Source organism: Zootoca vivipara, chromosome 15 (genome assembly GCF_963506605.1).
Source record: "Zootoca vivipara chromosome 15, rZooViv1.1, whole genome shotgun sequence".
NCBI classification, from domain to species: Eukaryota; Metazoa; Chordata; class Lepidosauria; order Squamata; family Lacertidae; genus Zootoca; species Zootoca vivipara.
The window spans coordinates 16295059-16308528 of NC_083290.1; the positions used below are offsets into that span (position 1 = coordinate 16295059).

The 13470-nt window shown below is 49.9% G+C and overlaps 2 protein-coding genes across 2 annotated transcripts in view; both read right to left on the reverse strand.

Annotated features, from left to right (window-relative positions):
* Window positions 1–232: 232 nt before the first annotated feature.
* DNAJC30 (DnaJ heat shock protein family (Hsp40) member C30) lies at window positions 233–2034 on the reverse strand. The gene has a single exon (XM_035140112.2). The coding sequence runs from the start codon at window positions 1951–1953 to the stop codon at window positions 1300–1302; it is 654 nt and encodes a 217-aa protein (XP_034996003.2). The 5' UTR covers window positions 1954–2034; the 3' UTR covers window positions 233–1299.
* Window positions 2035–4269: 2235 nt separating this feature from the next.
* MLXIPL (MLX interacting protein like) overlaps window positions 4270–13470 on the reverse strand; it is a 50431-nt gene continuing 41230 nt past the window's right edge. The window contains exons 10-17 of the mRNA XM_035139401.2: window positions 13150–13223; window positions 12577–12742; window positions 9889–9995; window positions 8454–8573; window positions 7627–7754; window positions 6583–6706; window positions 5411–5540; window positions 4270–4728 (exon numbers count right to left, since the gene is read on the reverse strand). Coding sequence (XP_034995292.2) covers window positions 4607–4728; window positions 5411–5540; window positions 6583–6706; window positions 7627–7754; window positions 8454–8573; window positions 9889–9995; window positions 12577–12742; window positions 13150–13223 — 971 coding nt within the window. The 3' untranslated portion in view covers window positions 4270–4606. The remainder of the gene's footprint in view (window positions 4729–5410; window positions 5541–6582; window positions 6707–7626; window positions 7755–8453; window positions 8574–9888; window positions 9996–12576; window positions 12743–13149; window positions 13224–13470) is intronic.

A 13470-nucleotide genomic window follows, 5' to 3' on the forward strand; every position in this document is an offset into this window, starting at 1 on the left:
TGCAATTTCAGTGAAACCTACCCATACGTATTCATCTATCCCAAACCCCTGCAATGCAGGAATAACATTCACCACATGCTACTCTCTCCTCTCTTGGCCTTCTAAATAACCCCACACAATGTTTGCTTACTTTTACAACTCAACACCAATCAAAGGAGGGACCAGGCAGCTGTGTTTCCAGAAGCATCTAAGTGTTTCACTTTAAGACTTGGAAGGACAAGGAGACAGTTCCTAAATTTTTCTTTGCGTCTTTATACAGCATATTAAAATAAATAACATTCACATGATTGGTTTGAATCATTTGTATATATAAATTAAAACACCGTGGCCACATCATTACATTCCAAATTGCAAGAGTGAATCCTACAGCGGTTTACCCCATAAAAGAGAATGCATTTCCCCCAAACACTATTAGAAGCCACCACAAAGTCTCCAAATGAGAACGTTCTTCTCTTCAGATGCATCCTTTATCAAAACAAAGAGGTTTGTTAAGTGCCCAAGTTGTGGAGCAGCATTTTTGGGCCCAAGTGCAGGGGACACCCAATGAAAGAGTCAGCAGAATTCCTATGAAAGAAAGGTAGACCTGAAATCCCTCCCTCCCCCACCCAGAGGGAGAATTTGCAGCTAGAGAGATGACACCTGCTAACTGAAGCACCATGCTCAATACCAGGCATCCCCAAACTTCGGCCCTCCAGATGTTTTGGACTACAATTCCCATCTTCCCTGGCCACTGGTCCTGTTAGCTAGGGATCATGGGAGTTGTAGGCCAAAACATCTGGAGGCCCGCAGTTTGGGGATGCCTGCTCAATACATTCTCATAAATACCATTCACTTCTCACAGTACAATTAGGTGTGGGAAATTAAAACCACTTGCACTTTGATCCAAATTAAAAAAGCTGAGGCAACCAATTCCATGCAAACAATAATTAGATGATAGGAGTATGATTTCTAAGGCACAGTAAAGCACGTTTTAAATGTTTTATTATTATTGGAACTGGCATCTGGAGTCTTGCTTCTCAGCACAGTGTCTGGGAACACTCCAAATCCTTCTGAAATTGTTTGTGATGTTCTCTGGGTGATTACAGTGAGGCATGTAGGAAAGCAGAGATCCCTCCAAGCTTGGCCCTGGTGGGAGCCCACATCAGCCTTCATGAGGGACGCTTTGTGTACCCCTTGAAGCCAGAGCCTTTGGGGAGGACACGCTTCTCCTACCCGGTTCTGCCTGCTCCAGGAAAAAGTCCCCCAGGAGTGGCAAGCCCAAAGAGACACCTGGCCATGTCAGCTCCTCCTTCTCCTTGCTCACTTGAAGCTGACGAGGAGGATCAGAACTGACAAGAAAGTGATGGCGACCACCAACTCCTGCAGGGACTCCCGCCGCCACATGTTTTCCATCTCGGCCTTGCGCTTCAGCATCTCCCGTCGCTTCTCGCGGATGAAGCGCTCGCGCTCCAGCTGCTCCCCATAATGGGCCTGGTAGAACTTGTCAAAGTCGAATATGGGCTTGTCCTGGGGCCGCGTGGAGGCAAAGGTTTGCGTCCTGCTGGCTGAAGAGGTGCCGGTGGTGGTGGTGGCCTTGCCCGAGGGCTTGCCGGCGGTGCGCAGGTCCTCCCTGCTGAGCAGGCCGCGGTCGTACTTCCTTCGGAGGGCGACGCTGCCCAGCACCAGGTAGGCCTCGTTGACGAGGGTGAAGCGCCGCGCCGCCTCCTCGCTGCCGGCATTGCGGTCCGGATGGTACAGAAAAGACTGCTTGTAGTATGCCGTCTTGATCTGCGCCTGCGTGGCCCCCGAGGGGACCCCCAGCAGCTCGTACAAGCCCTGCGGACCGGAGCCCGACCGGCCTGTGCCGCCCCCGGGTTCGGTCCCCGAAAGGCCCGCCGTGTGGGGCGGGCGGGAGAGCACCGACCACAGCAGTGGAGCCGCCGTCCCCTTGTTCAGGCCCCTTAACAAGGCCATGGGATGCCGCCGGCTTCAGCGGCCCAAGCAGGCCGCCCTTCCAACACTGACCTCCGCCATCTTGGCTCGCTTCCGAGGTAAGGAGCCGGCCGGTTAGCGACGTCATAGGGCCAGGACCCAATTGGGAGGCAGTTCCTTTCTGGGGAAATGGGTGGGGCCGTGGTTGCTGTTGGGCGGGATGCAGACGGACGCGTTCCTCTGCCAATAGCGGGAAAGAACGCATCACGGGCGAGGGCGGGCAAATTGCGTCATAAGGCGACACATTTGCCCGCATAGCTGGTCGATGGAGTAGGAGCGCGCAGAGTGATGGCGTTCTGGCACTCGATTGGAGGGATGCCTGGCTCGGCTATTCGCCAATGGGAAAAGGTGCGGGGGGAGGCACTGAGTGTTATTGGACTGCTTTGGCGGAGGGAGAGGACGCAGGACTGCACTGCAGGGCCGTTGTAAGCTCCTCTCAGCCCACACCATAGTGGGAAACGCACTGGACTACACTGCGGGGCTGTTAGAAACCATCTTCTTTCCAAGCATCATGGGCAGTGTTGTCATAGCTTGACTCACTCATGAAAAATGTGGGGGTAAACCATTGACTATATTATAGGGCCATCATAAGCCACTGACACACACACACACACATACACACACACACATAAACATTCCTGCAATGTCATGCACACAGAAGCAGAGGCTTCTATCACTGTAAGAGGCAAGCCTCATAAGTCTACAGGAGATGCAGGGCAGAGAGAGAAAAAATTAGCCAGGAGTTTGGGAACGCAGCCTGCTGAAATAGAAACCTTATAGACATGAAGCCTAAAATGGGGGGGGGTTAAATGAACGTGTTGTGAGATTGTTAGGCTTACACTAGCCTGCAGAAGGAGTCGTCAGGGAGCTGCCTTGATATATCAAGTCAGACTGTCTACACTGATTGGCAGCAGCTCTCCAGGGTTTCAGGCAGGAGTTTCTCTCAACCCTGCCTGGAGATGCTGTTGCGGATTGAAGTTGGGACCTTCTGGTTCTAAGGCAGACACTCGACCACTGAGCTATGTGGGAGCTCAAAGCAGCTCTTTTCGATCCCAATTGTAAAAGAGGGGGGAGACAACTACAGAAAATATAAGCAAATAGATCACATTACAGAATAAACATAAGCTTTTGCAGAAGTTTTATTGCTGCACTGAGAGGCAGTGTTTCCGCCACGCAGGTGCAAACACGTCCTTGTTACAATTGTGGCTGCTTGTTTCGGATTTGGCACAGCCTGGCACAAGATGGTTCTGATGGTTTCATTTTGAAAGAGACAGGAGCAGCTGGGATTTATTTCCCTTAGGTGGAGGGTTGAGAATAATTTTTTGCAGTTTAAACATGGGCTGGAAAAGAGACGCAGGCTTAATGAAAGGTCGCCAGGGGAGTTTGCTGGCTAGCAGAAGGCAGTTGCTGCAATGCTGCACTGTTTAGCAGGTGGGTTGATGCTGGGGCAATTAAATGTGACAGCTAAGTGAGACCTCCACATTCAGAAGCAGTCTACATTAGAGCTCCAGATTCCGGAGATAAAACACTGAGAGAGGGTTTGTGCCTAGTGTGCAGGTTTCCTAGAGGCATCTGAGAAAAGAGGGCCCTGAAACTCCCTTTCACTCAGAAATTAGTGCATGCAAAAGGGTAACAACAGCGGTTTGGCTAAGTTTGCCCACAAATGAAGAACGAGACCATGTACCCTGTCTGAAAATGTAGGTCTTTCTTCATTCGGGAAAAGCGACCATGTGTGTTCTACCATTATAAGTGGGATGCCATTGGGATTCCCTTTGGAACAAAGTCCCCTAAAATTATTGAAATGTGGGCTAAGGCACAAGCAGGGGGCTGTCCAGTTGCAACATGGGCGCATCTCAGAGGCCTGAGTGGCACTGATGGAGACAGGCAAGATTTGACAGGGAAAAGGGCATCTTCTAGTACCCACAATGACTGGGAAAGTGGCATGGTGCCACTGCAGAAGCTGAAGATTGTCCACTATGTGTGCAGAGAAAGTAGACATCAGAAGATCAGAATAGTCCTGCTATATCAAGCCAAAGAGGGCCCATCTAGTCCAGCATCCTGTTTTCGCAGTGGCCACCCAGATGCTTCTCCTGGAAAACCCACAAGCAGGAGCACGAGCCCTCTCCTCTCTTGACATTTCCAGCAACTGGTATTCAACTGTGGAGGCAGAGCATAGCCATCATGGTTAGTAGCCATCAATAGCCTCCCCTCTCGAATTAGTCTAATCCTCTTTAGAGCCATCGAGGTTGGTGGGAATCACTGCTCCCTGCAGGAGCGAGTTCCACTATGCGCTGTGTGAAGAAGTACACAGCTTACATGAGGTTTGATGGCAAGTCCACTTCCTACATAGGCCAGGATGTGGAGAGTGCTGCGGTTGTGGCTTGCGCCGGGTGGTTTTTGAACTGTGGTCGCTAGTACAGTAAATTCAGGAAGAAATGGGCACAGAATAGTCTGCCAGGGTGAAGGAGGCTTCCCTTCCAGGAATGGGGGCTGGCTATCCTGGGGTGTGGGCAATTTCTTCCAGGCTGCTTCTCTCCAAGCCACTCTGGACAAACAGTTCCTCAGCTGGGATGAGAGATCTTGCTGGTGCTGCTCTAGCCAACGGCCCCTGCAGGTGTCTCATCATCCTCTGGGGCTACGAAGAACCATTGCTGGCTCCTGCCCTTGTCACTGCCTGGGTGGCCTGCTCAGGGATGGCTGCTGGGTTGGTCAGGATCGAGGTGGAAACGCTCAGCTGACGGAGGGAGCTCAGGACAGCTGAAGGAAGAAAAGCAGGCATTAGATCATCAGCAAAGTCATGCAGCTGGATCAAGCCATGTGGGGGCCCACCCAATTCCTCACAGTGGCCAAACAGATGCCTCTTCTGGGAAGAGACAGTGCTTCAGAAGGCAATTAATAAATGCAGTGTAACAATAATAAAAAATGTAACGACAACAAAAACTTTGCCTCTTTTGAAAATATCAGTGAGCACTTAGGAAGAACGCTGTAGCTGGATCAGGTTTAGTCCAGTATCCTGTTCTCAGAGCTGCCCACCTGATGCCCCAATAGGAAACCCACAAGCACAACAGAACTCTCCCCTCCTGCGGTTTCCTGGGATTCGGGAGCATCGCTGGCTCCACTTGAGAATGAGTCGCTTCCCAACAGAAGCCAATCCATTCACACTTTTGGCCTCGCAAGCCAGCACGGAGATAGCTTTCAGAATGTACACACCATTTCCTAGCTTTGCTCAACTGCTCTTTCCTGTGCAATGATGATCATCATCATCATCACCTTTATGTATATTTTCTACATGGTGCCTCGCCTCAGCTGGTGTCCAAGAAGCCTCCTTATCCAGGACCCCTTTGCTGTACTAGGAAGAAGATGGAGATAAGTTTGGAAAGACCTAACTGCCATCACCCTCCTGGTGGGAAGGAAGTGGGGGGTCACAGAAACTACTCACTGGGCCGCAGCGCTGGGAGCGAGCAGTACTGATCCAACCAGGCCAGGGACGTCTGGCTGAGGGTCTCCATGCTGCTTGTGGAGACCATCCCGTTGAAGGACTCAAAGAGTGGCCTCATGATGATGCTGAACTGAGAGAGGAGGTGCTGTTAAGGGCTAGAACGTAGTGTGGTGAGCTGCCCCACCATTGCCACCTTCTCTTATCTGCGCTGTCTCAAAATCCGACCTGTTCACTGTCTGTTCCTGAATTTGGGGGCTATGAGCTACATGACATTTCTACCGCCTAGGTAGCGTTTCATTTTCCCTGGGGCTAAAACCCACTCTCACTTAACCAACAGCAGCACAGATTTCTAAAATGATTACATTTCACTGTCACCTGTAACATGCATTTGACATACCATGTTTATGGTGTTATAGTAGTTCCCTGCTTTCACACCCCACCTCCTGGGTGGTGCCCGCAACCATGCAAGGGCATAAGAATATAGTTACACTCTGCTGGATCTGGCGAATGGCCCATCTAGTCCAGCATCCTCTTCTCACAGTGGCCAATCGGATGCCGCAAAGGGAAATCCGCAAGCAGGTCACAACCACAAGCGCACTCTCCTCCCCTGCAGTTTCCAGGAACTGTTACTCAGAAGCATTGCTGCCTCTGAATGGGGAAGCAGAGCACAGCCACCATGGCTAGTAGCCATTGATAGAACTCTCCTCCATGAATTTGTCTAATCCTCTTTTATAGCCAGGAGATTCCGACTAAACCTTAGGAAGAACTTCCTGATGGGAAGAGCTGTCCAACAGTGCATCAGACTCCCACAAGAGGTTGTGGACTCTCCTTCCTTGGAGGTTTTTAAGCAGAGGTTGGATGGCCATCTGTCATGCATGCTTTTGTTGAAATTGCTGCATTCCAGGGGGTTCATTCCAGGGGGTTCGACTAGATGACCCTCAGGTCCCTTGCAACTCCACAATGCCGTGATTCTATGCCATGCATCATTTTATAAATGTCTATCATGTTGCCTGCTACTCGACCTTTATCTCAGTTATTGCTTGTCCCTCCACAGCTGCCTATTTCTCATTAAACCTTACCAAGCACTGTGAAGAGCAGTTGTGATCATAGGCAGGCACCCCCGTGCGCGCGCACACACACACACACACACCCTCCCCTCCCAAAAAGGATACAACCCAGAACTTCCAGTTCTGCAAGGTGCAAGAACGGACATAGTCATCAAACATGTCCCGCATCTGGTCAAAGCGCTGGCGGGTGATGGGCACCCCCGTGGCAGGCAGCTGCTGCTGGCACAAGCTACAAAAGGAACCACAAGGAGACAGTTTTCCTTTGGGGGGAAACAATCTCTGAGAACATCTGCAGGGGCTTTGCTAGTCTTTCCTAAATTGGCAAGGCTTGTTGGACGAAGGAACAGAGCCTTTATTGTTGTCAGCCCAGTCCTGTGGAACTTTCTGCCACTAGAGATTCAGCAGGCACCTTCTGTGCTAACTCTTAAAACGCCTGCTGTAAACTTTTCTAAGTCTGCCTGGCCTACACAGGCAATTAAGAACACATTTTTTCACAATGGTTAACTGATGTCTGCTTTTAACTTTTCAATGGTTTCCTTGTATGGTTTTTATGTCTTTATTGCTGTAAACCTCTTGGTTATATGTTTTTATGGCAAGCAGTATACAAGTATAAAGGTAAAGGTAAAGGGACCCCTGACCATTAGGTCCAGTCGTGACCGACTCTGGGGTTACGCGCTCATCTCGCATTATTGGCCGAGGGAGCCAGCGTACAGCTTCCAGGTCATGTGGCCAGCATGACAAAGCTGCTTCTGGAGAACCAGAGCAGCACACGGAAACGCCGTTTACCTTCCCGCTGTAGCGGTTCCTATTTATCAACTTGCATTTTGACGTGCTTTGAACTGCTAGGTTGGCAGGAGGTGGAACCAAGCAACGGGAGCTCACAGGGATTCGAACCGCCGACCTTCTGATCAGCAAGCCCTAGGCTCAGTGGTTTAACCACAGCGCCACCTGGGTACAAGTATATTTAATAAATAAACAAACAAACAAATCATCAGTGCTCAAGAAGCGCTGTGGCTTTGCCTGCATGGTTCAATGTGGGGCTCACATGAAACAGAGAAGGTCAGGAATTGGCTCGTTGGCCAAATTGAGATCCCCACCCCTGAGAAAAGGCCTGATGTGCCTCCCAAAAAAAACCCTGTAGAGTCCTACTTGATGGCAGCATTCAGCTCATCGATCTGATCCCGCAGGTGCTGTGCCTCGTCCTGCAGGGCAGCTCGCTCTTGCTGCAGCTTGCCAATGTACTCAGCCGTCTTCTGCAAGGTGGTGGCTTTGCTGACCTGCGCAGCATCGTCGGGTGTGGGGAGGCAGGAGGGAGAAAGCAGGGTAGGCTTAGAGGGGCCGGGTTCATCAAGAGGCCAGAGAGAGCTTCAAGAGCCCTAGCCATTCAATGTTACGGCTGCTGCACCGTTACAGGTGTCACATAACACCAGTTCCGCATTTGTAACAAAATCGATCTTGTCGTGCAGCTGCACCTACACTGTGGAACTCCCTGCCACTTGACAGTAGGCAGGTGCCTTCGCTGTACTCCTTTTGGTGCCCGCCAAATACATTTTTTCCTAAAGCAAGAATGTGGCTTAATCTGTTTTGAGTTTGCTGTTGGCTTTATCTTTTGAAAGTTGTCTTCCTTGATAATTTCATTGTTTTATCTGTAAACTGCTTTGGGATGGTTTCTCTTGCAACCAAGTGGTGTAGAAATCTTACAAAATAAGTAAGTAAAATACAGAGAACGACTCCATTTCAATGCTGGGCATCTGGCCGGCATGCAGAAATTCTCTGGTTCAATGCCCGGCACTTTGAGGAGAGATTCCCTGCCTGAAACCTCGGAGAGCTGCTGCCAGTCAGTGTCGACAATACGGAGCCAGATGAGCCGATGGCCTGATTCTGTATAAGGCAGCTTCCTGTGGTCTTGCGAGCCTCAGGGTGCCCCTCCCCCCTGTCCTGTTTGTCTCTTCCCACCCCAATCGCCTGCCACTCACCTTGAGGCTGGGCTGGGAGCTCAGGGTGCTGACCAAACTGTGAAGGGTGTCGAATCCCAGCTTGATGTTGAAGCGGCGCTTCTGCTCAGCCGAGATGTGGGTGATTCGGCGGCTCTCGGTCTGGGGAAGAGGGAAGGGCAGTTGCTAGGCGGGGTGGGGTGGGGTACAGAAAGCCACTCCTGTTGGACTGTCTTGGAAGGTGGTGGAAGACTGTCCCTCCACAGATGTTTTTAAGCAGAGGTTGGATGGCCACCTGCCAGGGATGCTTTTGCTGCGATTCCTGCATTGCAGGAGGTTGTACTAGATGGCCCTTGGGGTCCCTTCCAACTCTATGGTTCTATGGTTCAGATTTTGCTATGCCACGTAAATATCTAAGAGGAGCATTGGACAGAATGCACACCTGCATTGCCAATGTGCATTGGCAAAGGCCCCAGGATCAATCACTGATGGTATCTCCAGGGAGGGCGAGGATATATTATTATTATTATTATTATTATTATTATTATTAATTTCCCTTTATGTACCACCCTTTATGTACCACAAGATCCCAGGGCGGTAAACAACATTAAGAACAGAGCATGAAAATTAAAAGATAATAAAAAGCAGAATAATGGGCAGAATAATAATAACAACTCCATTTCTTTCTTCCCGTTTTTCTTGGAGTAACTTCCGCTAAGGTTTTCAGTATCGCAATGCAATATGAAAAAGGAAATGGATACAAACGAGGACAAAAGAAACAAGCAAAGGACGGCCAGAGGATTAAGTGCATATACCAAAGGCAATTGACCCATCTGGAAAATATATATATATCATTGAATGAGAAGATTGGGAATGTGGATGAGGGGGCCAGGAAGTATGTCTTATAGCTCCCATACTTCTCACGAGGCTGGTGAGAGGAATTAATTCAGGTGACCAACCTTGGAACACAAAACAGAGTCCAAACTGCCAGCAAAGAGTGCATTTGTATTATTGTAATTTATTTTTTGCACTTAAGTCCCATCTTTTTCTCCAAGAAATTCAAGCTCGCCTCTTCCTCATATAAACCCCACAACAACCTTGTGAGGTAGGTTAGGGCCAGGCATCCCCAAACTGCGGCCCTCCAGATGTTTTGGCCTACAACTCCCATGATCCCTAGCTAACAGGACCAGTGGTCAGAGATGATGGGAATTGTAGTCCAAAACATCTGGAGGGCCAAAGTTTGGGGATGCCTGGGTTAGGGCGAGAGGCAGTGGCTGGCCCTCAAAGCCACCCAGTGAATTTCACAGCCGAGTGGGGATTTGAACCCAGACCCTAGTCCAACATTGCACCACAATGACTCTCTTTTCATTGGGAGATGACTTGTCACGTTTTCTGCTTTGATCACTACCTGTCCAATGGGATGCAAGCACTCTTCATCAAATGGATGCACAGACCCCTCTGTTTCGCCCCCCCTTACCTTGCTTGGCTCCGTCTTGTTCCGACTGCACGAGTAGGGGCTGGGCGAAATCATCCCCTCCACCAGCAGCACTGGGGATCCCTGCCCCGACATCCTTCGGTTACTGGCTGAGGGGGGGGGGTGGAGAAAGAGACTCTGCTGTTCTCAATCACATCTGAGCATGCACAGAGTGCTTCCCCTTCGCCGCTGACCCACAACATAGTGGAGGAGGGCAGCGTAGCTCCAGGATATGGGGCTTGTGTTTCGTTTTGTTGAGTGCAGGAAGGATGGCATTGTCCCCTGAGCATCAGAGGAACTGATGAATGAGGAAGCAAGATGTGTTGGCGTGTCAGTGCTGCCAAGCCTTCCATCCCATGCTCAGGTCATACAGTATATACGTGGCCAATAAACCTATATCTCGGTCATTCCCCAAGGGAGCAGTGGGATTACCTGGGGGAGGGGGAGCATTGGAGCTGGGCCCTTCTGAGCACACTGACCACTTCTTTTCTTTAGAGCCTCAAGCGAAACACCTTCCTCGCTTCATATTTAATTTCCCCCTGCTCTTCCCAAGCTATTTCCTTTGCTCGTGTTTGTTTCTATTAATGAGTTCCACACGACACTGGGAGGTGGGGGGGAGCTCATAACGTGCGCATAAAATAACACACGCGACATCACACCTGTCGGAAAGAGCCGTGAGGCCCAGGGAGGCCTGCCAACACCATAGATAGGCCCGACAGGGCCCTTTGCTATCACAGGGACATCCGGTGGGACCCAGCCCCTCAAGATTGGGGGTGCTCAGCCCTATCCCTGCAAGCTGGGGGGGGGGGCTGAGCTGCCCTCAGCCCCATAGAGTTGGCGCCTACAGGTAAAACTCAGGAAATTAGAATATCGTCAGAAAGTGCATTTATTTCAGTAATGCAACTTTTTATTTTTATTTTTATTTTTACAAATACGGTACTTTCTTTTGGAAATTCCACGGTAATAAAACAAATAGTTACAATAATACAAAAATAAACATTGCTATTACATTTCATTAATTACATTCCATTTATAATTGATCCGCCTACCGACAAATAATTACAATTACAACAAATAGAGGCTTGACATATCTTGCTTTGCATGTCATGCATCTTATCTCATATATTGGTTTCACCTTTTAAGTTGCATTACTGAAATAAATGCACTTTCTGACGATATTCTAATTTCCCGCGTTTCACCTGTATGATCACAAGATTATTGGTAATAGCCAGGGCTTTTTTTTCAGCCGGAACTCGGTTCTGGCAGCTCTCAGGTGGGTGCCAATGCCATTCTAAGAGAATGAGGCATTCATGGTGAGCTTGGGCACCTCTTTTTCTAGAAAAGCAGCACTGGTAATAGCTACTGATTTCATTATAAATCAGTCACTGTACATTTGTGGTAGGGGAAAGTTTGCGCATATCTGGTAAGAAGGTAAAGGTGGATGTTTCATGCTATAAATTTCCTTCACCCTTACACATTTGTTCAGTGCTTTTTTTTCTTAAAAAAATGTTTAGGGGTACTCTCATTTTGACTCAAGAAAAATTACCATTTTATAGTTCAAATCGGGAAAAATCAATACAGTAAATGGACAAAAGTACAAAGATTCACGAAATGGTTAGGGGTATGTGTACCACTGTGTCCCATCCCCGTCCCCCGTCCCCCAGAAAAAAGCACTGCATTTGTTAGTAAGAAGGTGCAGCAATAGTTCTCCTGAAATATTCTTGGCTGAATGCAATTGGGTTACTAACTTCCTCAGGGGGTTGTGCAAACTGCTATTCTGCATAAAGCTGTCTATAGGGTAGGGAGCCCTTGGGGTGAGTTCACGGAACCAAGGGGGCGGTGGCCCCAGAAAGTTTGGGAACCACTTCTGTATCCTAAAGACATCACAGTCTCCAGTGACTTTCATTCCAGGGAAACTGAACCCAAGGAAAACACAGGAACCCCCTGGAGCAGTGGTTCCCAACAGGTGGTCCGGGGACCCCCAGGGGTCCGCGAGCTATGCCAGAGGGGTCCGCAAGATGCTATTCGAATAAAAAATATATTAAATATATTTTGTATGATAACAGATTTTTTGTTTTGGCCGCTTCCTGCATGAGCAGAGTCTAGCGCAAAACTAGAATTAGATGAGGCAGTAGTTCTGCTGTATGCCGTTAGGTGGCGCTTTACAAACACTACTGTTTTGCAAAGAGGCAGCGCGCGCATTCTACTAGCGCTCACCTCCCCAAGATGCTTTGCGCGCGTCGGCTTCATTTATGCGCTACTGCGCAGGTACCCTGTCTTCTCCATTCCCCTCCCTCCTCCCTGGACTCTTATAAAAAGACTCTTAATTTGGCTCTCACTTTTTAATTTTAGGATTAGGAATTAATGGGGGTCCTTGTCCCAATAGTGGCTCGATGAGGGGTCCTCGAGAAAATTTTGTTGGGAACCCCTGCCCTGGAGGGTCTCAGAGGTGGGGGGGGGCAGGTATCAGTATATGCAGGTCAACACAACTGCCTGCATTTTGGGATCCTTCTTTGGGGACTCTCCATGGGCCACAGCGAGGAGTCCCCACACGCTTCAAAATTGGCCCCTTTTGCTGACTTGCTACAGAATAGATCCTTTACACACACAGACAGATGTATAACCAGAAGTCAATAGAGCTGGAGGGCTGTGCGGGCGGGGGGGGCAGACTGCCAGCTCTGCGCCACTCACCACAGACAGGGGTGGGGGAGAGCCGTTCCGTCTTGGGGACGAGCAGGGGTCCCGATGGCAGCGCGGCTGGGACGGACTGCGAGGGGCTGGAGGCAGGGGACAGCCGAGGGCTGAGCTGGGTCATTCTGGGCAGGAAGCTGGTCGGCTCCTCACCAAAGGCATTTTGCTACAAAGGAGGACAGAAAGAAACGGTTAGAAGGTGCCTGCTCAGTGGGCAAGGGTGCCTGCGGAACTCACCACCACAGGATGTTGTGGCGGCCAGCGGCATAAATGACAGGAGCATGTGGAGGGTGGGCTCTGTCAGTTCACAGCCCTCCTGACAGCAAGGAATGGAGCTTCCAGGTTCAGGGAGAGTATACCTCTGAATACCAAATTCCAGGATCAGTCAACATTATCTCCATTCCGCTTTGCATATGAGCTTCCCAGCCCCCGACTGTTGGAGGCAGCATGCAAAATTAGATGCACTCTTGGCCTGATCCAGTGTGGTCACAGGCCCACTCCCTTCTCACCCCAAAGCCAGTTTGGAACCCAGAAAGGAAATGCGGCCCCCTGCTATCAACAGTTGACTCCTACCAGAGGTTCAGGCACCGGAGGAGCAACGGTGTGGCTAGGACCAGACAAAGCCTCTTGAGTTGGCTCTGGTTTAGCTGGAAGAAGGAAGGAAAAATGGGTTGAAGCCAACTAGTCCTCGCCAACCTCCACCCCCTGAGACTTCTGCCTCCCCGTGCCTTAAGGTATGGAGAACAGGTCTTCTAGTGCATATCTAAGAACCTAAGAAGGGCAAAAGCAGTGGATTCCGAAGCTGGCCTGGTTGATAGTGGTACCAGCCAGACTGGGGCTGGGAGGGGAGGGGGCTTGTACAGCCTCTCCTACCGGTAGCTGTCCCTCTGCAGC

Bases quoted from the DNA above. Each gene is read 5' to 3' on its own strand.
- DNAJC30 (XM_035140112.2), bottom strand. From the start codon at position 1,953: ATGGCCTTGTTAAGGGGCCTGAACAAGGGGACGGCGGCTCCACTGCTG.